Source organism: Barbus barbus, assembly GCF_936440315.1.
Source record: "Barbus barbus genome assembly, chromosome: 39".
Taxonomy (NCBI): Eukaryota; Metazoa; Chordata; class Actinopteri; order Cypriniformes; family Cyprinidae; genus Barbus; species Barbus barbus.
Window position 1 is genome coordinate 11,744,653 of NC_136717.1, and position 27,219 is coordinate 11,771,871.

The 27,219-nt window shown below is 40.5% G+C and overlaps 2 protein-coding genes across 8 annotated transcripts in view; one reads left to right on the forward strand and one right to left on the reverse strand.

Moving 5' to 3' along the window:
- Positions 1-7,558, forward strand: part of LOC306858542 (inactive histone-lysine N-methyltransferase 2E-like) — a 36,668-nt gene extending 29,110 nt beyond the window's left edge. For 6 of the 7 annotated variants that reach the window (XM_079399111.1, XM_079399114.1, XM_079399112.1 and 3 more), the window contains 11 exons: positions 596-775; positions 1,762-2,088; positions 2,169-2,468; positions 2,588-2,741; positions 2,832-3,058; positions 3,435-3,491; positions 3,583-4,047; positions 4,243-4,472; positions 4,713-4,795; positions 5,148-5,230; positions 5,333-7,558. In XM_079399111.1, the coding sequence (XP_079255237.1) occupies positions 596-775; positions 1,762-2,088; positions 2,169-2,468; positions 2,588-2,741; positions 2,832-3,058; positions 3,435-3,491; positions 3,583-4,047; positions 4,243-4,472; positions 4,713-4,795; positions 5,148-5,230; positions 5,333-6,379 (3,153 nt within the window). In that variant the 3' untranslated portion in view covers positions 6,380-7,558. Of the gene's footprint in view, positions 1-68; positions 141-595; positions 776-1,761; positions 2,089-2,168; positions 2,469-2,587; positions 2,742-2,831; positions 3,059-3,434; positions 3,492-3,582; positions 4,048-4,242; positions 4,473-4,712; positions 4,796-5,147; positions 5,231-5,332 lie in introns of all 7 variants that reach the window. The other variant, XM_079399113.1, reaches the window with a different exon arrangement.
- A 770-nt stretch (positions 7,559-8,328) lies between these two features.
- Positions 8,329-27,219, reverse strand: part of LOC306858550 (LHFPL tetraspan subfamily member 3 protein) — a 44,553-nt gene continuing 25,662 nt past the window's right edge. Inside the window, exons 2-4 of the mRNA XM_079399130.1 lie at positions 11,977-12,207; positions 10,234-10,267; positions 8,329-9,643 (exon numbers count right to left, since the gene is read on the reverse strand). Coding sequence (XP_079255256.1) covers positions 10,251-10,267; positions 11,977-12,207 — 248 coding nt within the window. The 3' untranslated portion in view covers positions 8,329-9,643; positions 10,234-10,250. The remainder of the gene's footprint in view (positions 9,644-10,233; positions 10,268-11,976; positions 12,208-27,219) is intronic.

The following is a 27,219-nucleotide window of genomic DNA, read 5'->3' on the forward strand; positions in this document are numbered from 1 at the left end:
GTGTGAGCGAACTGGAGGCCTGTGTGTGTGTTTAAACCCTGATGGCTGTCTCTTTCGGCACCATTCAGGGCAGCCCGGCAGAGGAGTCCCATCGTCACGGCGCAGGGGCTTCCTGCTGCAGAGCTCTGAGAAACAAGGAGGTAAACCTACCCCTTCATATCCTGAACAACCCCCAACCCAACCTACCCCTTGCCTGTTACTGTACAGGAGAACCCACACACTAACCCCACTGTCCTGTGCTCACTGACCCCATGCTGAGACTGAAGTCCAGGCATGCAACCCTCAGTCACTCAACATGGCTCACCTCAAAACACCCTTGTATGATATTTGTTGCCTTTCTTTTTGGTAGGACAAGAGAGAGTACAGAAACTCACACATACATGTCGCCTCTCACACCTTGGGGGTCTCTTATGTTTCCTCTTGACTAGAAGAGAAGTGTCCCATTTCTCTCTTTTCCCGCCTTTGCTGTTGGCTATGGCCTGCTGATTGCGCTAAGTAGCTAGCTGGGTTCCCAACTGTCAGCCAGAAAATAGACTCAACTTTTCTCTGTTGTCTTCTTTCCTTCCTTCTTTCTTTCTGTCTATCATTCATATAGACACGCGAAGAGAGGAAGATGGAGGCAATTCTGCAGGCATTTGCTCGTATGGAGAAAAGAGAAAAGCGGAGGGAGCAAGCGTTAGAAAGGATCGGCACCAAAGGGGAAATTGGCGGACGCAGCGAGATTAAGGAAGAGCCTCCTGCTACACCAGAGGCTGAATCTCCTGCTACGCTACAGGTACATAACCTTCAATGATGTACATGCGCATATGTCGGTAAATCAGTAGTGTGTTTCATGTGCAACTGATTCTGACTCTCTTGATATGAGTCGAAGACAAAAGAAACTGTTACTGACTCGCATGTAATTTACATTTGGTCATATCTGACCTTAAATGAAATGTGAACTGTTAATGTTACATGCATTTATTTGATATAGACTATTAATCTGTATATATTTATTATGTATATAAATACACACACAAACATGAATATATTTAAGAAAAATGCTGTTTATTTATATTACATATATTTGTATTCAAATAATTTGTTATATATAAATATTTTCAAATATATACTGTATAGTACACACACACATTTATTGGTGCTTTTCCACTGCGTGGTACGACTCGGCTTAGTACTGCACGGCACGGCTCGGTTCGGTTTGTGTTTCCACTGAAGTTTAGTACCACTTTAGAGTGGGCAGGATTATTCACGTGTCGTTATAGTTGCGCCGCCTCTACTGCCGTGACTCCTGAAAAACCTTTTAATTCCACAGCGCTCCATCACGCTCTCACTGGATCCGCTCATCGGCTATCGAGAGGAACGTCTGTACTTCCAGCCATTTTATGGTTGTTTAAAAAAGGTGCGCTCATTCAAAACAGTTGCGTTCGATCCTTCGCTGACTGCGCTGATTTAAATCTAGTGTCTCATGCCGCAAGTTCAATGATGCAGACAGTGACAATTCTCTCTGGCCAATCAGTGAGCAGCAGAGTTTACACTTCATGTTTTGGTAACGGTACGGCTCGCTTGGAACCTCGGCCGAGGTGGTACTAAAAAAAGTACCAGGTACTGTACCCAGTGGAAAACCCCCCAAAAGTGAACCATACTGATCCGTACTGTGCTTACAATGCAGTGGAAAAGCGCCATATGTAAACAAACTTTTATTTTGGATGCGTATTAATCGTTTGGCAGCACTAATATATTGTTAATTGTTTGGAACTTTAGCCAATGCTAGAGTTAGTGAAGGAGGAGCCTTGTCTGAAGCCAGCAAAGGTGAGCCGTAACAAACAGAGAAAAAGCTTCTCGCGGAACCGCACACACATTGGACAGCAGAGGCGGCGAGCGCGAACGGTCAGCGCCTGTTCCGACTTGCCACCTAGTTCCCCTGGTGACACATTAGAGCCCTTAACAACAGAGACTCATGATGACGAGACTCCTTTGGCCCCTGAGGCTGACGCTTCGCCGACAAATGCCCCTGACACCAGTCCACCCCACAGCGGCTCACCCGCCCCAACTTGCCGCAGTGGACAGAAGTACCCCAAAACTAAAAAGGTAGAAATATTCACCCATAGAATGCGTTTCACAGCAGTTAGTTGTGCATTTTACAACTTGCGTGTTCTCTTTTCCAACAGCACTTAGTAAGCGAGTGGATGGGTGTTGACAAACAGGAACGGGGTGCTTTGCGGACTCCGGAGCCTCCCCCTGAGAGGCCTTTGCGGATCAGTAGTGATCCTGAGGTCTTGGCCACACAGTTGAACTCTCTACCGGGCATGACCTGCAGTTCACACGTCTACAGTACACCCAAACACTACGTCCGCTTCTCATCTCCTTTTCTGGCAAACCGTAGCCCTAGCACTCTGGGAGTGCCCACAGGGCGGCGGCGCTCGAGAGAAATGCCTGAAACACCACCTACCACTGGGTCCTGCAAGAAGGTAAAATTGCTGCATTATTTTGAGGTGTAACCTGAGGTGTCGCAGGTTTTTAATATTCACTCAAGTGTTCATATTTAGACTAGCAAGTTTCTGGTCTAACTCAATATTCTTTTGTGCAGCGCTGGCTAAAGCAAGCTTTAGAAGAGGAGGGCTCCACCAGCCCAGGTGGAGGGCGCCCTTCTCTGCTGATGCCTAGTGAGAGCCCTCTCAGCCCCTCTATAAACGGCGAGTCCTATAGCCCTCTACCCCTCAACGGTAGTTGCTCTCTACCAGGTGGGTCAGCAGTCCATATCCTGCAGCAAATTAATAACTCAAAGCTTGTCTAAAGCTGTACTTAGTCTTACTTGGTCCATGTGCTTGTAGAGTTGCCTACCCCGTTGAAGAAAAGGCGCTTATGTTCACTCGATCCCTGTATGTCCGAGACTTCCACCCCATACGGGTCTCCTTGTGCCACCCCAACCCGAACGGAGTCAACAGAAGCACCAGGCACGCCCCTGCTGCTTGCCACGCCTCCTCGACCACGGCCAGAGGAACCCAGTACTGAGCCCTCAACACCCTTGGAGATTCCCAACCACCCTCTGCCACAAGAGGTAAGATTGTTGCCATAGACGTGCCTGATATTTCAGCAATTAAACCTAATGAAAATGTATAGTCTGTAATGTGTGTTTGTGAGTGCAGTCTCTCTAAAAGGATTCTTAAACATTTAAAACGTAATCCAGTAATCTTGAGCGAAATATAGTGGAAATGTTTTACCCAATATTTAATGAAAGTTATCTCCAAAATATGAAAACAGAACTCTATAGTTCTGACACAAGAGGGCACTATCACTTTTGCTGTTGCCCAAGCAGAGACGGTTGTCACCAGGATGAACTTTAAATGATGGGTCACTCCTGCGGTGTTGATTTTAAGCATTATTTTGACCAAAGGCAACAACAATTATCATGAAATATCTTTGTAAATTCACAGAGTGAGTCATCTATGGACAGCTCTCCAGATGGAAGCCGGAGGCCTAGTACACAAGACGTGAGTTTAGTAAATATCCTGTACCTGCTACAGAGGTGTTTTGCTGCATTTTTCAGTAGCACATCTAACACATCTTGCTGTCTTATGTCAGGTTGAGCGACCTCCTTCGCTGTTGGCATCTCCCAGCGTGAGAAACGCAGGCTCTGATACAGCTCCACAGGAATCTACAAAATCTTTGGGGTCTCTGAGTCCTCAGCCCTCCCATGCTGACCCCCAGGATGCCGCAGTAGATGAAGGCATGGAGGTTGACGGTGGTGGTTCAGAAGCTGCCTCAGCACCCGAGACACCGGTCTCCTCTTACCCTCCCTGGATGAAGAGTCCAGACCGAGGTGGCCTCTCGTTTTCCCCAGTGAACTCTAATCTGAGAGACCTCACCCCTTCTCACACCTTGGAGATGGGGGCATACAGGCCAGATTCAACCTCCGCTAGCCCCTTTAGTGAGGCGGCGCCCTTTTATTCCTGCAATGAGGAGAGCAGTGGCGTGACCTTTACTCGATCATTGAGTGGCGATGGCACAGGGGAGGGAGGTGCTGCAAAGAACCCACAGAAGAAGAAGGTCTGTTAAAGCATCTGACAGATGTATAAATAATTTTTTTAAATATATTTTTTAAAAATATAAATGTAATTTTTTTTTTGTTAAATTCATTGTCCGCTAGTTAACTGAAGAAATCGCTGGAATAAATTTTATCAAAAAATTATGTATGCATTTTATTCGATTTTGTTAACTGACATCTCGTGTTTGTGTTGTAAGGTTTCTCTTCTGGAGTATAGGAAACGTCAGCGTGATGCTCGGCGAAGTGGTTCCAAGGGAGAATGTGGCTCCCCTGTTTCCACAGTACCACCAGTAGATGTTTTTCCTGTCGCAGTGGAAGTGGCCCCTGAGCCACCTGTTCTCGCAGCAACACCAACCCCCAGGACCCCTCAGCACAGCGAGGAGCCAGACGGCCCACCTCAGGGGGAGAGAGATGGAGAAGGGCAGTGGTATGTCCCTAAAGTGTATATTCCCATACATGAGAATGAATTAGTCACACTTTAACTACTTGAAATTAGTTTTAAAGGTTTGGATTAAAACTCTTATCAAGAAATCAGGCTGTCTTGTGACTTTTTACATATTTGTGGAGATATCTTGGACAGTTGGATGGCCAGTTGGTCCTACTGAGTTTTGCAAATTATGTATTAAAAATAATATTTAAGCATATACAATTCTCTTTTAATTTACAGGACATCTTCAACATCAGTAGAGCAGGCCAGGGAGCGAAGCTACCACAGGGCCTTGTTGTTGAGTGACCATCGCAAGGATGCAGGTAAAAACAACCCTGGAAACATCAGGGAATTTTTTTTTTGATAATAGTTAAAACCCATGAATTGGTACCTGACATACAAATGGAAGTCTTTTTAAAAAAGTTCATCCAATCATCCCAGGGGTGTCCAATTCTGTTCCTAAAGGACCACTCTACTGTAGAGCTTAGCTCAGACCCTAATTAATCAATGAAACGGGTAATCAGGAAGGTGTGCTGGAGCTGTAGGTTCGAGCTTGTAAGAAGGTTAGCCCAAACAACTGGAGCAATCGAGGAAATGCATTGATAAGAAGGTGTGGGAACCTTGGTAAGATCTTCTAATCTTAATATAAAAATACCTGCTTTGTCTCATTTTCAGACAGTGGAGAGTCAGAGGGTGGCGACTCCCAGGTGAAGGAATGTCCTTCTCCCAAGAGCTGCAAGAGTCCCTCAACACATGCAGTAAGAGAACCTTCCCTCAATGTAATATTCTGTCTTGCAGACGTGAAATCTCTCAACCAGCAAGTGCATGTCGTCATAAACCATTTTTCTTTCCATTTACAGCCTTGTTCTCCCGCACCCCAGACTGTGTCTCGACCATCCAAGGAGGAAGAGGGTGAAGCACAGCCTCGTGGTCCTTCTCAGCCTCAGGCACTGTCTGTCCAGCAGTCTAGCACCAAGACTTCGAGCTCCAAACCAGCCGCACTGACGCCCAGCAAGCTCCACTGCGGGCCCTCCAGTGCCTCGCAAAGTCACTACGCTGGACCTTCGCTCATGCACTCTCCCAAAGCGCAACCCCAAGGTTCACCTTACCGTGGCCAGCGAGCCTTCCTAACAGCTCAGCCTCAGAACCAGCCTCAACCCCAGGCTACATCTGGCCCGGCCACTTTCCCTCAGTATAACCCCCAAAATGCCCCACCGCCACCACCCCCTCCACCCCCAGCTCCACCCACTTCGGCTTCCTACTTCCCCGCTCAGCCCACTGCTGCTGCTGCACCGTTTCCTGCGTTCAAGCCTACTGTGACGTCACCCTTTCCTCCTGGTTCCCAACCTCTCCTACAGACCCATCATACATTGCATTACCAAAGCAGTGCTGCCCCTCCCCCGCCGCCCCCTCCTCCACCTCCCCACCCACAACCTGGTCCCACCTTGCTGCATGTCAATCTGCAGCCTCCTTCGATGCAGCAGCATCAACTTCTGCTGAGCTCTGCCCCACCCCCACCTCCTCCTCCACCTCCTCAGGGACAGAGTTCCCAGCAGCCTCCGCCCAATAGCGGCACTCTCCTGTCAATCAAACAAGGACCACATCCTCCCCTTCCGCTCCCTCCGCCTGCTCCCTCCGGTACCGCACCGCACCCGTTCCAGAACATCGGTGGCTTTCAAACCACTCTACTTCACCAGTCTGCACCAGCCAATCCCTCAGTAACCACTTCCACTTATCAACAAACTGTATTACCCCCGCCTCCACCACCACCACCTCCCCAACAAACACCTCCCTCACAGACCCCACCCAATCCGAGCGTATCACAGATTGCCGGCGGTAACCGAGGACCTACCCCTTCGTCCGCCCCCTTTCACAGCACTGGCTACTTGGGCACAGGATGGCACTGACCACACCCACTTAACCCCACCCCCTAGACAAACTCACTCAGAGAGGGGCGGAGCTACATTGTGTAACATAGGCAACACAGCACCACTGTAAATATTTTCTATGTACCTTTTCACAAAGGCTAAAACCGGTGGGGGGGAAAGGGTACATTTTTAAAAGAAAAACGAGAACTGTAAAAGTAGACTTTGTGTAAAAGATGATGGTTAATGAACCCTGGTGCTCATCACTTACCCAGAATCCCCCACACCTCTCTCCTTCCCATAATCTTGTACTGCCATCCTGTCTTTTCCAGACGTCTTTTTTTTATTTTTAATGTTTTTATTCATTTTAATCGCCCTTTCCAGTTTCTTCCCGTTGAATCCTTCCTCTATCCTCCCAGTGCAGTGCAATGCAATGGGACATTCCAGTTTCCTCCTTACCTTTCTCTGTTATTCCTGTTTTTCATTCATCAGTTATTTGTTTTATCTAGTGGCTCATTATATAGCAAAAAGGTTTTGTATAGATAAAAAAATACAGAATTATTATTTTTTTTATTCCACCATGTAACAAAAATATCTGTGCACCGCTGCAGAAATTCAGAGGAGACCTTTCTGATAGGCCGCTTCACTGACCCAGGAGACTGCACTTGTATGAATGAGTGAGTCTGTGTGCATGAGTGTCTGTTTTTAAGCGGAAGGGAGCGTGTATGCTTGCGTGCCGCCCGTATCCGTGCGCATATTTGAAGTGCGCATGAGAAACGGAAGGCTAATACGGCACAGACAGATGCGTGCTGTTCTCTGTGGCAGCTTTAGAAAGAGAGGTCCTTCCTGTAGGGGGTATGCGGTTTATTTTTGAATATCAGTGGTTATTTGTAGAAAGTGTAATTTAATGTATAGGTGCTTACTCCAGCTTTCTCCAGAAACAGTTGTAAATATTGGCTTCTTTTCTTTTCTATGCTTGTATAATTCGCTCCCATCCCCATTTTGGAATATGGTTGTAAATACAAGCGCTCTTGACAAAAACGCTGAATGTTTCTGTGACCGTAGCACTATTTTTATTTCTTCCTCTGTTTTTTTTTTTTTTTTTTTACTGTTTGTGTGTGAGTGTATGTGTGTGTGAAGGACAGAGGCTCACAGACACTGCACTGGTTGGCTATTTTCATGGTTCATTATAATAAATCACTGTAATGACAGTTTTATACCAACCAAATGTCTTGTGTGTTTTACTGGGTTGGGAAAGGGGGCTGTTTTTGATGTTTACATGTTCCTAATGTGAATTTTTCTTTCACCGTAAAGGTCACTGTGTGAAGAGGTGCTGCAATGAAGGTTTGAAGAGACTGCTGTTGCTGAGACCTGTCTTAAGGTTGTCATTGAAAATATAAACCTAGTCGATTTTTGTCATTAATATCTGATAGATGCTTGAAAGAAACTGTTTTTGCTTAGATCAAACAGAACGAAGGAAAAGAGGTTTTATGACCAATCAGAATGAAAGCAGACTTGAGAAGCCCAATCGGAAAGAAGGAAGAGAGATTACATGACCAATCAACATCAAGCCAAGAGGTTATAATCAACTGGAACGAAGGTAGAAAGGTTATGAAGAAAGATGAGCATAAGAGGTGCATAGATAGTTAGCTATAACCGCCAATGTTTGTACGTTTCTCAATAACACATCATGCACAACTTTTGCAGTGTTGAAGATTGAGCAGATGTCAGGTCAGTATTACCCAGTGCAGGTCTGGGGTGTCCAGTCCTGCTCCTGGACGGCAGATGTTGGTTACAACCAGCCAAAAACACACTTGCCTGGAAGTTTCTAGCAGTCCAGAAGAACTTGATTTAGTATTGGAGCTAAACTCTACATGAATTCGCCCTCCAGGAGCAAGATTGGACACCGCTGGCCTGTGGGGGAAAAAAAAGAAAATAAGATAAAGAATACTGTTTGTTCTTTACAACAACAACGCTCAATGAAATATCTTGATTGTAGTCTGTAGAGGTAAAATCTTTATTCATTAATGTGGGTGAATTGTCTTTAATGAACTTTTATAACTAATACATTTTAATGGTGTATTTACAGCATTTTCTACATACAACATCATCTAACAAGACAGACACCCAATAAATAAAGCAAACCATTTTTTTTGTTTCCCTTCAGAACTTCATCCAGCATTGTCCAAACTCTTCAGCTGTCTAAGAAGGGAGGGAGTGACACTATGTACACAATGAGGTCATTTCCTGTGGGCTTTTGCTTTTTGAACTACATCCTCCAGGTTTTCCCATGGTATTTTCTTTTTGATTGGCGATCCTAGGCTCTTCGTTTATCTTGGTGGGACAGAATGATTATACCAAGAGTACAAAACGGTACCAGCTGAGAACATCATAATTATGGCACACATAACTATACAGCACCAACACTGCCAAGAAGTAAATATCGAATTAGAGACATACAGAAATTCAACATATACACTCAATACATAATACTTAAAACACTCTCCTACTTCTTTATATACTTGGCTTGTGCACAATTACTAATGGCAGAGATGTCTGCCCCTAATTTTGACACTTATTTTTAAAATATATTAACAGTGAACTCGACTTCTGTTTACATACCCCTTTTAAACAACATTGGATAGTGTTGTGAAATAATTGTACATTTTGAAACCCGATAAATAATCACTTGCCTGTAAATTGGTTCTCAGGTAAGTGGTCAGGATTCAGTGTCCCATTTTGCTGGGGGTTTTTTGTGTGTGTGTCCAGGGGTGTTGGTGATAGAGAAACAAAAACAGGCTGGAAATGTCTCTGTGGTGCAGCTCTGTGCCGGAGTGTACATCTCACACTTCAAGCCTGTAAAGGTTTCCTTCCAGTCAAATAGAACCGTGTTTTATAGTAATTCATAAATCCCAAAATATTAACATTATTGTAATGCAGGCCTTTAGAAGAGGACACAATGTGAAATAAATAAGATTTTTATGATTATTATTATTATTAATCCAAGTCAAAGCTACTTCTAAACGGTGCATTAGCTGCCCTATCATGTTAGTAGCACAGAACACGGTAAATCAAACTAGGGTAGGGATTTGTTGAGAAGCAATTCCAGGGAGTGAAGTGCAAAGTAGGGATATGGACAGAAAAGCAGCGAGTTCCCAACTCCATTCAGCCCGTTTGCATCCTTCGCTTTAACGTTTTTTTTTTCTTTCTTCAAACTGCTGCAGTCAGGCTTCCTGCCCTCAGGATGATGGATAAAGCTGGATTGTGATTTCACATAATGATTTTCCTTGAACGAGACAGAAACACCTGAAAACAGATTAAAGCAATGTTTTATTATAAATTCACAGCATTACACTTGAGATATTTACACATGGAAGCTAAACTTGAAGAGATCATTCAAAAAATTCACTCAAATTAAAACTAATCCTTGTGTTATTCCTAACCTGACTTTATTTCTACACAAAGTAAGACATTTTGAATAAATTTGTTGTCAGCGATGTCTAAAAAACCATTGGACCAACTGACTTTCATTGTATGGACAACGTATCTTTTTTTTTTTTCTTTCACAGAAGAAAGGAACTCGTATAGGTTTTTCATACCGCAAATTTTTGAAATTGCTAACCGGCATTTACAATAAATTTAAAAAGCAGATTAAAATTTACATTTGAGGTCAAACTGTGAAATTTCTGTTTTGGAACAAACGTAAATAGATCTTTTTAAGATCAAAAACATTTTAAAATAATCATATAAACCCTAACCTTTTGAGTAGTAGTGCATCTATATTAAATATAGAGTATGTCTGGGCCTAACTCCGTTTCAGTAGTAAATACGTCAAAAAAGGCAAAAATATTGCATCAAACTATTTCATGGTATTTTTTAAGTAAAGACTCACTCACCTGAGTGTATCTGCCATCTATGCATTTCCACTCTCTGTTGAGGGAAAAAAAGGAGAAAAGGCTATCAAACTTAAAGCAAAATCACAGCTTAAATCCAAAGAGTAATTTTCAAATGCAGCAGATTTATTTATCAACTACTGACAGCTGTCAAAGTTGATAAATACACATTAAATATACCTTTTGTTTCTGATTTTCGTGAATACTGCCAAGCTGGGATAAACCTAAGCAATAATTTCCACTAGATGGCACTAACACCATCATGCGCCATCACAAAATATGACATCAATTCTATTTCTGCAGGATTAAGAAATGAATTGCTCATTCATCATTATACAGACATCCTTAATCACCATTTGCATTGTGCAACTCATCAGTTTCACATAAAACCTTAACACACCTATAAGTGACCCTTCATTACCATTATAAAAAATAATAACAGTCTTGTTGCCCAGGACTTCCTGGAAGTGTAGTTCTTTCATTTAACTTTATTATATGACGCATTTTATAGTCCATATCCATAAATAGTGTTTTGCTCCAGGTGTGCTGCTCAGCATAGCATGGGTTCCAGCTGATGCTGTGCCTGTGATTAATATGGACAGGCTGACAGCAAGCTGTGTAAACAGTCATTAGTAATTCATGGCTGGGTCCAGAACCCCAGGCTTCAATTAACCCCAGTGCATGGTAAATTCTACCTTTCTATCTTAAATTGCTCTTTTCCTCTTCTTACTCGCTCCTTCTCATATCTCATTTCTTTTCACACCCCTATCATCTGATTCTGTCCTTAATGGCCATCGCTCTGTCTTATTTCTCAAGCTGGTCTGTCCTCGCTTGCCTCTGGCTGGATGGGTCTGTCTAGTAATGAATAAATTGGACCGAATGGCACAACAGCTGTGCGTTGAAAACTGATGTGTTAGAGCATTTATGGGGAGAAATGGAGAATCCAGTTTGTTATTCTTCATTTTCATTTATGTAAATTATGCATTTCGTGATTATAATTAAACCATATAATGTGTATCAGCAATGCACACAATTAGCCAGGCCATTTCTGCATTCATTCACAGAGAAAAGTTTGATTATACATTTCTTGTTAATTTCACCTGTTTTTTTTTTTTAGTTTTGTTTTTTTAGTATTTCAAAACGTGATTGAAATTAATCTCAAGTTACGTTACAGGGATAGTTCACCCAAAAATGAAAATGCTGTTATTAATTCCAAACCTGTAAGACATTTGTTCATCTTCAGAACACAAATTAAGATATTTTTGACTAAATCCGAGAGCTTTTAATGACAGAATATACAGTTTTAGGTGAAATATCCCTGTCATTTGGTAATACTCACAAATGTATTATGCAATTGCCTCAAATCTTGGACCCATGTCTGTACTCTTAAGTTTACCAAAATACTATTTCTGAAAACAGACCCAATAAATATAAACAAATATTTGTCCTACACTAATGGCACTCCCCTCCCCTTACATCACTTGCAACTGACTAACAATAGCAAGTAGAAGATCATCAAGTAGATACCAAATATCAAGTTGTTTTTCTATTTGTATTTTTTGTTTTGACCAATATATGTAAAACCTATTATTGTCCAACACTCTTTCAATTATTTATTTGCATAAATAAAGACAGTAACTCGAGTTGACAGAGGTACGTCTGCATTCTCCCATGGTAAGGCATGACATTTAGACATGACAAAGACATGGATTAACAATCTGTCAGACAAAATAATATTAATCTTACTGTCTCCCAGCAGCTCCTCGGACATGAGTCCATCCTGCCTGTTGCCCAGCACAAAAGCCAGGAAAGAGAGAATAAGCGCGTCCAAGATGCCCATAATGGCCAGGATGTATGCCCAGCGCACTGAGCATGCTCCGATGGTGTATTTGTCCGTCCCTTCTCCGCACATCCTCTTCACCTCATCAGCATCCCAGCCATCAGGATATATCATACAGCCCAACACCAGACACGTACCTAAGAGAGAAAGCAGGCATTGTGAGTCGTCCAGGTAATAAAAGGTCTACGGATTTAATCAACAGCAGAATGCATTTCTGTTCTCAAGCAATATGATAGATGGCAGTTGTAAAGTGTAAGCTGGGGAACAAAATCAGCTCCAATGAAAGAAGTCATGGCAGTTTCTTTTGTTCGATTATAACATCTCTGACAGCTAAGATGAATATGGAGAGAGGTACCAGCAATACCGGACGAGCCCCCAATTTGTATTCACACACATACCCACAAAGCTCACTATTGAAAGCTGCTATGAGTAATTTTTGCACACCAAATGAAATTGCAAAAGTTTCTGAAGAATATGTGAGTGATGCTTGCCAGTGTAAAACTCGCAGCCCCAATGCTGTGCGTGGGTGGTGGTTTTGCAGTTGCTTGCTTGGGTGTTCTGGTGGTTTATTACTGGCTAAAGTTAAAAACCCAACTTCCAAGTTCCCATGATATTCTGGTCCCTAGATTTGCCAATTTAGAACCTGCCAAAAATATAAGTCTGACAGCTTGTCCACCATTGCTCAAGAAGTTCTACCTCAAACTCAAAAGCCTGGTTGAGCCAGAAGTGTACAAAGAAAGCAATTCAATACATCTCCCTTATCTGAACCATCCATCTCATGTCTTGGAGGCTCTAGTAATGTGTTGAATCAGGTGCGTTTTATTAGGAAGTGTTAAAAAATGTGTACTATAAATGTGCCACCAGGAACAAGGCTGAGAAACACTTGTCTATCTAGTTTGTGACAGCTCATGAGTTGTATTACCCTTCTATTACCACATACTCCACAGAACAAGCAATAGATCTGATCTCAGATCAGTAGCGCCGACAACATCCCTGATGAATTGAGACCGGAAAACTGCATCTTTCAGGAGTGTCAGACCATAGTCATTGTAAATCCTGGAAGACTTTGTGCTGAGAACGGTGAATACTGCATGTGCCAGTTTTGATTCATTGATAATGTTCAGCAGATGCAATCAGCTACACAAGAGGAAATAATTTATAATGTAACCAGGGCTACTCTTTGGGTTATTAGACAAATGACCTCGATGCTGCCTTCAAATCATGTAGGGTTGATCACACAAGACATGAAGGGCACCACAATGATGAAGTTGCCAATAGAAAAAAATTGGGATTTTCTTTGAGACCTGACTTATAGGTCCCCCGTTTGTGTGTTCTTTCCATGTTGTAGTGAATTTCCTCTGGGTGCTCTAGTTTTCTCCTCAATTCAAAAAGTGTGAATGCATGAAAGTGTCAACCCTGCAATGGACAGGGTAGTACTAAGGTGTCCAATCCTGCTTCTTGAAGGCTACTATCTTGCAGAGTTTAGTTCTAACACACCTTCCTTGAAATTTCTAGTGATACTAAAGACCTTGATTTGCTGGTTTGGAGGTTTTTATTTGAGGCTAAGCTAAATTCTGCTGGAAGTTGGCCCACCAGGAGCAGAACCCTGGACTCTCCCATGCATTCAATCTCAAATACGTTGGAATAGGCTCCAGCATTTCCACAACCCCACATAGGACAATCGTTTTGAAATATGAATGGATGGAATTTATATCGAGTTGATGAAAAGCAGCAATAAAACTTTCCATAAAGTTTGATTTATTTAGCCTGTTTTTGATGCAATAGACTTCCTGGGCTATACTACTATTCCCATTTTCTGTGGTAGTGAGAAAATTTTACACAAAGCATCAATTACACATCTAATTTACATATTTTGTTCTTCATTTTCTTTTTGCTTTAGTGACAAAGCATCAAGCCATTGCAAGAAAGTAAAAAAGAGAAAAAACTATGAAATTCCCCAACTTTTTATTCTGACCAAAATCACTTAAATGCATATGTAGTAATAACGACTTCCGAACCCATAAGTAGGAACTTCCCAGCAGGACTTGAAGGCAGCATTACTGGTTGAATGAACCAAGGAGGACAGATTTAACACAGTCGGAAAGAAAAATAGTTAGAACAGGAAAAAAGAAACTTAAACGGGTGCAAGTAGGAAGTAAAACAGTATCATAAGAGATAAAATAGCCCACATATGGATAGTGCCAAACGAATCAGGCATGATTAACACATCTCCTACTTGTCTTTGTCACACAGTTTGCTGTGTCATAAAATAGCTATAGAAACACGAACAGTCACTAAAAGCCTTTTCCTGTGTCCTATATCGCTGTCCTTCTATCTCTCGTTTTAATCTCTTGGTTCGTGTGTCTAATAGGCGAAACGTCAAAAGACATTCATCATCATTATACTAATAGCCATCAGCAGTCTAATAGTAATCACATTAAAACTCAGAGCCAATCACCCTCATCCCTGCGTCCACAGCTTATTTGCATTGCATTCACTCTAGCTAGAGAGTTCATAGGTTCCCTCTTGGGGCTGTTTATGACAGTGCAACTGAATCTATCACTTTTGTAACCAGCCTTCCTGCAGTTGTCGAAGTTGCATGTGTCATCCAAGTTCTTATGGTGGTACACCATGTCCTATCCAGGCATTACATGACAAGTTTTCAGTGACAAGTAATTTGTCTGTCCACATTGAAAGTGAAAATGCTGCACGATGCAACACATAGTAGAAGATATCACATAACATTTTAGAACATAACATCATAATATAGTAGATGTTTAAAATACATTTATGTGGAGCAAGATTTTGGACCACTGAGACTGTGGATGGGATTACATTGGCAATGTTATGAGAAATAAAAAACAAATATCCGAGAAAGTTTATTTCCATGCCTTTCGACATGTCAACTTCGGGCTTAAAGTGATAGTTCACACAAAAATGAAAATTCTGTCATTAAAGGGTTGCTCCACCCCAAAATGAAAATTTTGTCATTAATCACTTACTCCAATGTCATTCCAAACCCATAAAAGCTTTGTTCGTCTTCGGAACACAATTTAAGATATTTCTGGTGAAAACCAGGAGGCTTGTGTCTGTTCCATTGACTGCCAAGGTCCAGAAAAGTATGAAAGACATCGTCAAAAAAGATGTTACGTCAAAATTACGTCGCTGTAATTTTACGAAGCTACAAGAATACTTTTTGTACGCAAAGAAAACAAAAATAACGACTTTATTCAACAATTCGTCTCCTCCGTGTCACCGTAGCACCATTTTGGAGAATATCCGCATTTGGGATAATATATGCTGTTCTGTGTCAGCTAAGCCAAACGGAAAACTTTTCAACGTTTATTTACACTTCGATTTGAACGAATACAGCATACAGCATTTGCGTCTGCTACGGTGACGAGGAGACGACGAATTGTTGAATAAAGTCATTATTTTTGTTTTCTTGGTGTGCAAAAAGTATTCTCGTAGCTTCATAAAATTACGGTTGAACCACTGATGTCACATGGATTATTTTAACGATCTCCTTGCTACGTTTCTGAGCCTTGATCGTGTAAGGCTCCTTGCTGTCAATGGGAGGGTCAGAGAGTTCTCAGGTTTCATCAAAAATATCTTAATTTGTGTTCCCAAGATGAACGAAGGTCTTATAGGTTTGGAACGACATGAGGGTGAGTAATAAATGACAGAATTTTCATTTTTGGGTGAGCTATCCCTTTAACTAGGGATGTGAGTTAGGGGAGGGGCCCCTTTTTTTGACAGATGGAGGAAGAGTTTAGGAAATCTATTTAGAAACAGTTGTTTTAGCAAAACTGTTTGGTGGTAGTGCAGAAATTGCGTATACCTGTCACATCACTCTATGGGACTCACTGGAGGGAAGGCTGCTGAGTGTATTGCATTAAAACCGACCAGATTCATGGACACACATTATGAGGGAAATGCTTATAAATAATAGAAAACATCAGCGTTTTCTCTCATTTCACATCCTCTCCAGAGCCTGCAGCACTGCACCACACACATATACTAATGAAGAGGAGCTCTTCAGCTAAACCTTTCAATGTTATCGAAGAGACACACACAGTTGAGCTTTGATAATGAGCTGTCCTTATCTCAACCATCTTGCAAAAGACAAGTTGTCTTTTTCATCCCATTTTGTCTTATTTTTATGTAATAGATGCTGCAGAATAGATTATGGAAAGGCAACCTTGTGGTTCTGTAGTATCGCTAGCTCTTTTCTAATAGATTAGACTGCGGTTGCATTGTGAGGGCTTTGATTTTGCTGGCAGCGAGCACTCATGCTGCATCTGGGTCAGTGAGAGTGCTTTGAATGCAGATGCTGTGAGTGTCACATCCGAGATGTGTTTGTAGATAGAGGCTATAAATAAACAGTTAAAGAGGAGAATTCTGCGTGCGAGAGAGTGTTTCCGTAAGGAAAGATACATGTGTGATACCCTTCTCCTCCCCTTTAGTCTTTCCTCTTCTCTACATATCTATTTTTCATGCTATCCTGTAATCTCAGTCAACGATTTATTGATGAAGCCCCTTGCAGGGGAAGCTGTCCAGAACACAGGGAGCTAAAATATACCTGACTAATGTAGCAGTCCCTTTCAAAAGTTGTTCTGAACTTGTGTTCACCTAAAAATGTACATTTTGTCATTACATTTACCATCATAGTAGTATATATGACTTATGTGCTATATTACAGCCATCTGAAATCATACATTTAATATTTATATGGAATAGACCTTAATTTAAAGGAAAAGTTCACCCCAAAATGAAAAGTCTGTCATTAATTACTCACCCTGATGTTGTTCCAAACCCGTAATTCCCATCTCCGGAACATAAACTAAGATATTTTTGATGAAATCTGAGAACTTTCTGACCTGCATAGACGACAACGCAACTGACACGTTCAAGGCCTAGAAAGGTAGTGAAGTCATTAAAGGTGGGGTTTGCATTTTTTTCAAAAATGCTTTAGAAAACTGAGTCGGCCCGAGTACCAAAACAAACTTGTAGCCAATCCGCAGTAAGAGGCGTGTCCACTCATGATGGGGAGGAGAGAGCGCTCAGTGCATAGGACGGACATTAGCTGAGCAACGACAGAAAGATGGTGATGACGGATAAAAAACAAAAGAGGAAAATGTCTGCGGAACAAAAGAAGGCTTACGATAAGGCAGCAGTTCCCAATCCTAGTCCTCAGGTCTGCATGTTTTGCGTGTCTCAACCTGATTCAGATAACCAGCTCGTTAGAAGAGAGCTACGTGCATGAACTGTGTTCTGAATTATATGATCCCTACACAGTGTCCATAGCTCCCTTCCCTGAGCAGGGGAAATCTGTTGGAATCCACTTCAGAACATTCATTCACGGATTTGCGCTGTGCAGTGTCTTCACACACAGACGAAACTTACTAGAGAAGTGTGACATAATATACCTCTGTAAATAAATACAATTTAAATTCAATTATCGCACACTTTAATGCCCTTTGAATGGAACATAATTATACACTCGTTTCGAACGGGGTTCATGGCGGAATATCCGGTGATGTCCACTTTGCAGGGCACTTACAGTCAAATAGAACAAACGTCATACGTGATAAGAGATACACGAAATATCCAGCATGGGGGGATGGGAGGAGTGGGATTGGGAAATGCGATAAGGCAAGAAGTAGGACCCATGAAAATATCGGATCAGCTTTCCAGCGCTGGAGAGAACTGAAGGAGCGGGAAGGTCTGCGATCGGACGCCGAGGTTGCTTTGTTTCTTCTCGATAGGTGAGTAACATTGGTTTTGTATAATCGTTGCCTGGGTTGCGTACGTATGTGTGGGTGGAGCTATCAAAATAGGGGCGAGACCCTTTTGGGGTAGGGGCGTGTTTGTTTTGGTGATTTCAAATATCAACATTGGCTTCCAGAAATCACTTACCCTACCTTTAAATAGTCCAATTTACATCAGTGGTTCAACCTTAATTTTATGAAGCTTCAAGGAATGCTTTTTGTGAAAACAAAAATTTCAGTAAATTTTGATTTCATCAAAATGATGAACAAGGGTATTGCAGGGTTTGTAATAACATGAGGGCAAGTAATTGACAGAATTAAAATTTTTGGGTGAACTATCCCTTTAAGTCATTATTTGCTAAAATTCTTCCCATCGACAACAGCTGTCAACTTTTTTTTTTTCTTCTTTTTTTTTTCCACATTTAAATTTGCCTCGTTGCAACTGGTTATGAGACCCATTAATAGTAATGCCATTTGGTGTCGTTTGTCAAACCTAGTAAAATATCTTGGTGCGCTATATTTGGAAATACTCAAACGCAAAATGAGATTTGAAAGCTATAGCTGAAATAAGATTATCAGTGAACAATGGCATACATTTCAGTCTAGTCATAGATCAAATTATAATGCTTTATAAGACTTGGAATATAGTTTACAACTCATATGGTCTACTTTTATGATACCTTTTATATTGCTTTTTGTAATTTTTTGGAAATTGATAGCCTCAGTCTCTATCCACTTTTAATGTATGGAAAAGAAGCTTGAACAATGTAATTGCATGGAAGAAAATCCTGTTTGGAAATACATCAGGGTGTGTATATGATGACAGAATTGTAATTTTGGGGTAAACTATCCTTTCAAGTACTTTCGCATTTGTATGCAGGTTAGCAGTGAAGGATGAAAAAAGGTGCTTCCTCACGCTCATCTTCCCCTGACATCGCTTGACTTGGCATTTGTTTGAAATGTCTTTACATCCCAGCCAATGGAAGGAGAAGAAAGAAGCACCAAGGACGATAAGGGAAGGAGACAAGATGGATGGAGAGAGGAGAAGATAATACAAGGTTAAAAGACTTCCTGTCTCTCCTTGCCTCTTTCTCGCTAAGATGCAGTTGTTTGTTGCTTAATGTATTGTCAAGGCAGGAATAGAGTAACGCCTCAGGGTTTGTGTTTCATCCTGAGAATGGCAGCTTGTTGTTTTTCCTTCCAGAGAGGGATGAATGGTGGGAAAGAATAGAAGAAAAGAGAATAAGAGAGAGAAAATCACCTCACTGCATCCATGGTAATCTGAAATTCCCTGCTTCTGCAGTCAGACACTAGCTCTTCTCCAAAACCTAGTGAGCTGCCTACCTAAACAACGTTTTAAGACACCTTAGCAGTGCTCCTGGCTCAAAGGCTATTCCAAAAAGTAGATAGAAACATATTGTTGAGTTCCAAGATACTTGGCCAAAAAATAAGGCATTTATTAGAACACTGTAATCTTAACACCATGTTAGGATCAAACTGTTAATCTATTGTGAGTTCCTGTGAAAGTTTCAAATCAGTCAAATACAAGGTTATATTTCAGGTAGGAAGCTGAATAGTAAGTAGTAGATAGCAAGGTCAAAAAATGATCCTTATGACTGGTTTTGTGGTCCAGAGTCACATATGAAAATTATTATATTCAGTGACTTCTCCTAGTTTTCTTAGTGATATTTAGTGCCAGTTTACCAGGAAGTGACGATTTTGCTCTCTTTGACTCGTTGGATGGAAACGGTGCTTTATTCGCAAATGTTTAATTCGAATCTTTGGATGGAATCATAGTTATTGTCCGTAATGATTAATGAGATGGCACATTCGGACAGGTCTAAAATCTCTGAGAAGCTCTGATAATAATTACTTTACCCCACCTCTCCATGTAAAACTAATTCCATCTGTATAGGGCTTGAGACACAAGTGCAGTTATGTGTTCACACTTTGGAAACAAAACCAAATTATAAAAGTGAGGTGACTATGCATTTTGCTGCCTTCTCCTGCATCGTCATTCTATGGCAACAAGGGTAAACAGCTGCTATTATGAATTATGATCAAATGATCATACCGCTGTTTGGAATAAAAAAACACAGTGTTAACATATACGGGCAATCGAAATTTGGTACAGTATAAGCAATCGAACCAATTGTGAAAGCACCCTTAAATGAACACAGGCATCATATTGGATATAAGAAATTTAAAAGAAATGTATTAATTTAAATCCATTTTTGCAGCTTGATAGTGAATGTATCTTGTCATAGCTGATCCAAATGCATCAGTGGGAGTGCTGCAGAATCAATGCCTCTGTTACGGACATTGTAGGAGATTTGTAGATGCTCCCATGGGCGACAAGGTAAGTAGTAAAAATGATTAAAGATTAAATTTACAGGCCCTTGTCTCCATAGGATGGTTGGTTTTTAGCAGCGGGAGGCTGTTTCAAAGCTTATGTAGGCATCTCTGAGATGCTAAATACAATCTATCTGTATGTCAGTCTATTTATCTAGGTTTGTCTGTCATAATGTCTTCTGCCACTCTTTTTATGTCTATTACCCTCTTCATTCACCTCATGTATGCATCTTTGTAGACTCAAGCTGTGCTTTCACGCATAACTGACGCAAGACAAATTTGGGTTCAGCCTGTTTCAGACAAGCATCTGTCTGTGACTGTGAATTAAATCCTGGATGGGCCTCTCTGCTCTGACAGTGGCATATGTTGCGTATCACAGGTTTGCATGTTCGACCTCAGACAGCAGCTCTCACTGTGGATTATTTCAAAACCTAGGTCTTGTTAAGAGTTTTGGGTCTACAGTAGATAAACAAATATAACTAATACTGCAGACAAATGATATGGTTAAAATTGGCTTATAATGGCATGTACACAGTATACAACCTCATATTTTTAAATGGTATGTGAAGTAACACATTATGTAACTTTAAATTTCAGAGTATGCCACATTATTTCCTTATGACCTCACTTTGCATATTAAATTCAGCTTAGAAATAAAAAGGTTTGGCATTTTTATTTTGTGTAAAAATGTATAGTCACACTTTAGTATAGGGACCAATTCTCACTTTTTCACTATTTGCTTCTTACCATGCCAATTAATAACATATTAGTTATAAAGCACATATTCTGCATGAGCATTCTCTACATCCCTAATCCTACCCAATACCTAAACTGAACAACTACCTTAATGAGCAGCAAATTAGGAGTTTGAGGCAAAAGTCGTAGTTAATGGTTTGTTAATAGCAAGAATTGGACCATAAAATAAGTGTTACCAAATAACTTTGCAGTTAACAGTAAGAGTAGAACTGAAGTGTGTTATTCTAAAGTCATATAAAGCAGGTAGCTATTTGAAAATTTAGCTTCATATTAATTGCAATGCTACAAAAAAGATAAACCCTTTCAAAAAGATGAAAAGAAACAAGACAATGTTACAATGCAGCCTTTGAATTAAGACTGCGTAAAATGAAAGGGCTCTAAGGAAAGTCTAAGAGATGCAGCTGAGGTATTATTCACGCCGCAGCTGAGAGTTGGCTCTGAACGTGTGCCAGTTCTGTGGAGTGAGTTGTGTTGTCATGGAGACGCTCTCTGGATTGTCAGTCTTGTGAGGTGTTTGATAAGTGATGGGTGTGTTATTGACTGCAGCGCTCCTGAACTCCTCCCTCCTGGGCAAACCAGGGTAGCACAACTGACACGGAATGCTCTTTTATCCCACCTGCTGTCTGTCTGGCTATTTTTGGCAGGCAAACTACCATACTTACTCTTTTTCTGCATTATAAACTATGTATACTGTACATACTTTGGTAGACAGGTAGACAGCAATATTATTCTACCCAAAATACTCAGTTTGGGAGAAATTCTAAAACAGCATTGCATCTGCATGTATCATTTGCAGATTCAAAATGCACTGTGGCAATCACAGTAAACAAATGCTGGTTATAAATATACAAAAAAAGAATAGATTTAAACTAACGGTCAATGTAATAAAAATGACTACCCAATATTTAGTTTGCTATGCATTTTGTACTTTTTTTTTAGAATATTGTTAGCTTACCTACAAGCGTTTCAAATCAGTGGCATATTAGCTTACTTACTGCATACTGCACAGTATACAATGAATGCTGCCAAATATTATATAAAAAAGCTTATAAAACGATATTCATTATGTAAATCATAAATTACTTCTACACTGCATACATTCTACTCTCATTCAGTCAAGTAGTGTACATGTTGGGAATTTTGTTGTTTATTTATTTAGTTAATATTACTTATTGCATTTGTAATCCAATTTTGGGTGGAAATCTTAACATTTTAACATCATAAATTTTGATAAAATTAAAGTGCAATTAAAAATAAAAACATTTAAAATTATGAAAATTAGTATGCTATTCTCAATATATCTCATCCCTTTTACAAAATTTTTTAAAAATTGAATTCCAAGAATAGAATATTTTTAGCTAAATTAATTTATTATTATTACTTTTTCCAAGATGATAGCTGAACTGCACTGCAGAGAAAATGTAACACAGCCTACTATAAAAAAAAAAACAATTATAATGCTTACTGTTTCACATGCTATTTCTAAAACCGTGCACTGAGCATAATTCAGTTTAATCTCATTCCGAGAAAAAAAAAAACTATCTCCCTCTTTTTTTTTCCTCTATGCGTCACTGCAGTTTATGTATTTATTAAGGCAAATCTACCCATACGTCCAAAAATACATTACATTTAACATCTTGAAAATATGCTGTCTTAACCTTTTTAACGTGTGCACATATAACCTCATTACTTTAGCGCAGAAGACTACATATCCCATAATTCTTTGGGGGCGGTGGAACAGTAAAGGTGATTGGGAACAGGTGGTCCAATTAATTACTGGCGAGCACGAGCACACTCGCCAAGTGTGGGAGGAAACTAAATGAGCGTGCCAAAATACAGATTTAACGAGAGGAGAGAGAGACACAAACATTGAGCTCTATAGGACACGCATCAAGCCCTTAATAGACAGTAAGAAAAAGCAAACAGATTAAGAGAAAAATCCTCTTTTATCGTTCTGATGCACTTATTTCAACCACACAAGCCGGATTGGCATTGCAAGCCTATTTGGATGGCAACCAGCGTGTTGCGTGTGTATTTGGCAGAACGCAATACTATGTGATAGCTGTTTCCTATTCCCAGTTGGAAACCAATAAGTTTTTGAATCGGGGCCCTCAGGACGGGAGTTTATTTAGCCCTGCCAAGCGCTCATTGAAGTGTCCATGTGATGCTTGGTGTGTCCTGCCAAATGCAGTCCTCATCTTCGCTGCTTGACAGACACTAGAGCTTTTGCTTCCCTCTCTGCGTTCTGTTGTATTAGCTTAGCTCAACTAAATTCAGAGATAATCTCCTTCTCTCAGGTTTCCCAGACTGTGTGACAGCACTCAGAGGAAGGAGCGTTTCTTTGAATATTCTACAGATGTCCTCTTTTCTTTCTCCGCATGAGCCGAGCATTTGAAGTTGGCTGATGGGATTGTTTTAATATTCCTCAGATGTGGCGCAGAGCCTAAGAACGTTTTATCCTCGGTGCACTGTGCCTGGATCAGTGTGCTCTGGGTCTTAGATTAGATGCTTTGCAGGAGCAGAGAGGGCTGATCAATGCAGGACACACCCTGTTTATGTGTGTGTCTATTATAATCAGTGTTGGGGGTAACACATTACAAATAACACAAGTTACTTAATCAGATTACTTTTTTCAAGTAACTAGTAAAGTAGCGCATTGCTTTTTAATTTACAAGAAAATATCTAAGTTACTTTTTCAAATAAGTAACACCAGTTAATTTTTCCCAAATTTATTGACTGACAGCTCTCCTTGTTGAGAGAAATCGGGAGTAAGATGTTACTGTAGTTCTAGAATAAATGTGATCATGCATTAATTCCTCTCACTTGCAAAAAAAAGATTCAGTATTCCTCAAAATGAATAAAAACCATAAATTTATTAACCAATGTCTTAACTGCTGACCTTCGATGATCCAATTCAACCATACTAATAAGCAAAAGTTACTCTAGATAAAAATTTGTGATTTCTTTTTTTATTGCTGAATTGTGCTGAACTTTCTTCTTCTGCATTCTACTTTACAGACGTGAATTTACTTTTCCTTTAACCTGAGGCGTATTAATTTCACTTTTGGAGTGAAAGGGCTTTTACGCTTGCCAAAAATATTATTTAAAAAAAGTTAAAAACAAACAAGCAAGCCCTGCCCATATTTATAAAGTAATGCAAAAGTAACATAAGGCATTACTTTTCATAAAAAGTAACTAAGTAATGTAAATTAGTTACTTTTTAGGGAGTAACGCAATATTGTAATGCATTACTTTAAAAAGTTACTTTCCCCAACACTGATTATAATGTCTGATCACAATGACACAAAATAGCTGAAAATATTTCTTAAATGTAGTTTTCAGAACCAGATCTTTTGTTTTGTGGTTGCTAAGGTGTTTAAAGTGGTTTTGGTGCATTACTATGTGGTTGCTAGAGTGTGTCCCCAGCTAAGGTGTTATGGATGGTTGCTAGGATGTTGTGTAGGGATGGGTGATTATACCGGTAATGCGGTTAAACGCTCGTGACATTGTGCTACATGGTCTCGAAAGCTTTTTAAGCATTGTGGTTTCAAAACAAGTGTTTTTAAACTGCTGAAATGCAATCAGCAGCGAAAGATATGCGCACACTGTCTGAGAGACTGTTTCTTCGCGTGCACGGGAAGACTGCTCGTATAGCGCGGGAGTATTGAGTTATTTTTGCCGCTTTGAGCGGTTAAATGCGCACACTTGTATGTGTCAAAATGCCCGTCTTTCCAAGTATCCTTGTAAATACAGTAATTTAGGCCTTAAGTAAAACAAACAATATTGTATCCGGGCAGCTCTTAAAGTGACAGCAGTCTAATATTCCTGCTGTCTGTTATTCATGTTAATCAAACAACAAAAGAGAGAAAATCTCTCGCTACTCTTTTGTTTTGAGTTTTTTCTATCCATTGAAACCGTATGTGTCTTTGCGTCTAAAAATGTGAGATGCAGTGCTCAGGAATGTATTTTAAAAAAAGCAGCATTTGAGTTGACATGCATTTGAGACGTGATGCTTGAATAACGGAAATATCAGTTCCTCCGCTGCCACGTTGCCATCAAATAAAACAGTTGCCATGCCAGCTTGATACTGTAAACAAAAGCTTGCAACACTTGCCCTGCCTCCGGGGTCTTCTGATTGGTCCACTGCTGTGGAACTGACATTGATGAGCGGCGCTGCATATAAAAATTTTAATTTTTGACACAGCGTCTTAAAAACATGGCAGTCATGTGCGAGATGCTGCAAAAGCAGTGAGACACAAGCGTAACAGTCATACACCTCCGTCTAGCGCGTTTACATAGGAAAGGTACAAAAACAATGGAAAGGTAGAGCATTGGAATGTAAAAATGAATGCTGTGTGACCGACCCCTTGGGGTACTGGCATGGCTTTTCAACTCCAGTCCTGGAGGGTTAGGCTTGTTTTGTTACTATGCAGCTGCTACAGCAGGACTGTTCAACTACTGTTGAGAGCCACTGTCCTGCAGAGTTTAGCTACAAGCCTAATTAAACACACCTGTACCAAGGTAATTAAAGTCTTCAGGATCACTGAAAAGTTGCAAGCGGGTGAGTTTGACTGGGGGTTGGAGAGAAACGCTGCAGGACAGTGGCCCTCCAGAACTGTGGAAAACACCTGTGCTGCAGTGTTTGGGGTGTTACTAAAGCAGTGTTTCCCAACCCTGTTCCTGCGGCACACCAACAATATGCATTTTGGATGTTTCTCTTATCTGATCCGTTTCAGGTTTTGGAGTCTCTTGGAGTTGAATCAGGTGTGTTTGAATAGGAAGAAATTGAAAATATGTATACTGTTTTGTTTTTTTTTCTGCCACAAAATATGTACTGTTCTAGATTGTCCTGCATTACTGTTTGGTTGCTTGGGTGTTCTAAATGTTTGCTATGATATAGAAAGTAATTGATGGTGTTGTTTTATAGTTGTGCTATAGTTGCTGAGTGGTTTTCAGCCCATTGCTATGTGTTTGCTAGGGTTCTGCAATGCAATTTTTCTGAACATATGATATTCTGGTCTCATTTGGGTTCCTTCATCGTAAATCTAGCTGTGTTCGAAATCGCCCCATATACCCTCATTTACACTACATCGGTCCACTCATAGATATGTATAGGTGGATGCCACATTCGACCCGCATTATCAATGCTTCCGCCATCTTGGAACGGTCTATATGTCATCAATCACAATAAAAATCAATTAGTTTCAAGATGCAACAACATTGCGCAGCATCTAGTTGTTAAAACTGCCTACATTTAAATTCTTGAAGAAACTGGATACATTTTCAGTTAAGAATGTGCAGGTTTGTGTTTTAATATGTATTAACTCAATATTACAGGTTTTTGAACTAAAGTACCTTTTAAAAGCCTTGTTAGCTAACGGTTTCGTGTTTTGTTAGCTTAGCAAAAGCATCTTCTGAAGTTTACTGAAGATTTAGATATTCATACATCCGTATAACTACAGTTGCTGTGCAGATTTGAAGTGTTCACAGACCAGCTTTGACTATTCCAATATGGCGGACGGCTTACGTATAGTGGCCCGTAGAAACAGCTGCTAATAGGGCATCTACCTATACATATCTATGAGTTCACTAATATAACTAATAAAACTGACAGCCTCTAATGAAAAAACTGCTCCGGGTGTGTCATCGAGTGTACATTGGTGATCTACTCATTATTGCGGTGCATTGTGGGATTGAATGAGTGCACTCGATAGCATCCACTATGGTTTTTGACACCACTACAAGTGGTTTTCCTCTCAAGTAGTGCCCTATTTATAAGGGTAAAGGGGGTGATTTCAGACACAGCCTATAAGTAAGTAATTGTAAGTATGATCTCTGAGAACAGTGACATCACATACCTCTTTTAAACGAGCTACCCACTATGAGGAATCATTCATGTTTAATGCTTAGTGGTTTCTTAAATTTCACTAATTCAAAGTATAAGCATGAGTACCACATAAATATTAATAGCCATAACCAGAGCCGATGGAAGCTGTTTCTGTGACTTTCACACAGTGTTTCCACAGAATGCTGTCATGAACTTATTATAGGCATCGTTTCCTGGGGCTAGGTGCATTGCTTAAGGGCACAATGGTTATGTTTCATGGTTTTCTTCTTGCAGGAATCAAACCATCCCTGTGGCTTAATCATTACATCACACCACCTCCAGATGTTTGGGGGTTTAATAACCATAATGTGCACTTCCTCTAATGTTTTCTAAATTATATAGTGAAAAAAGATAAATGGAATGGCACCACGGCTCCTGTTAGG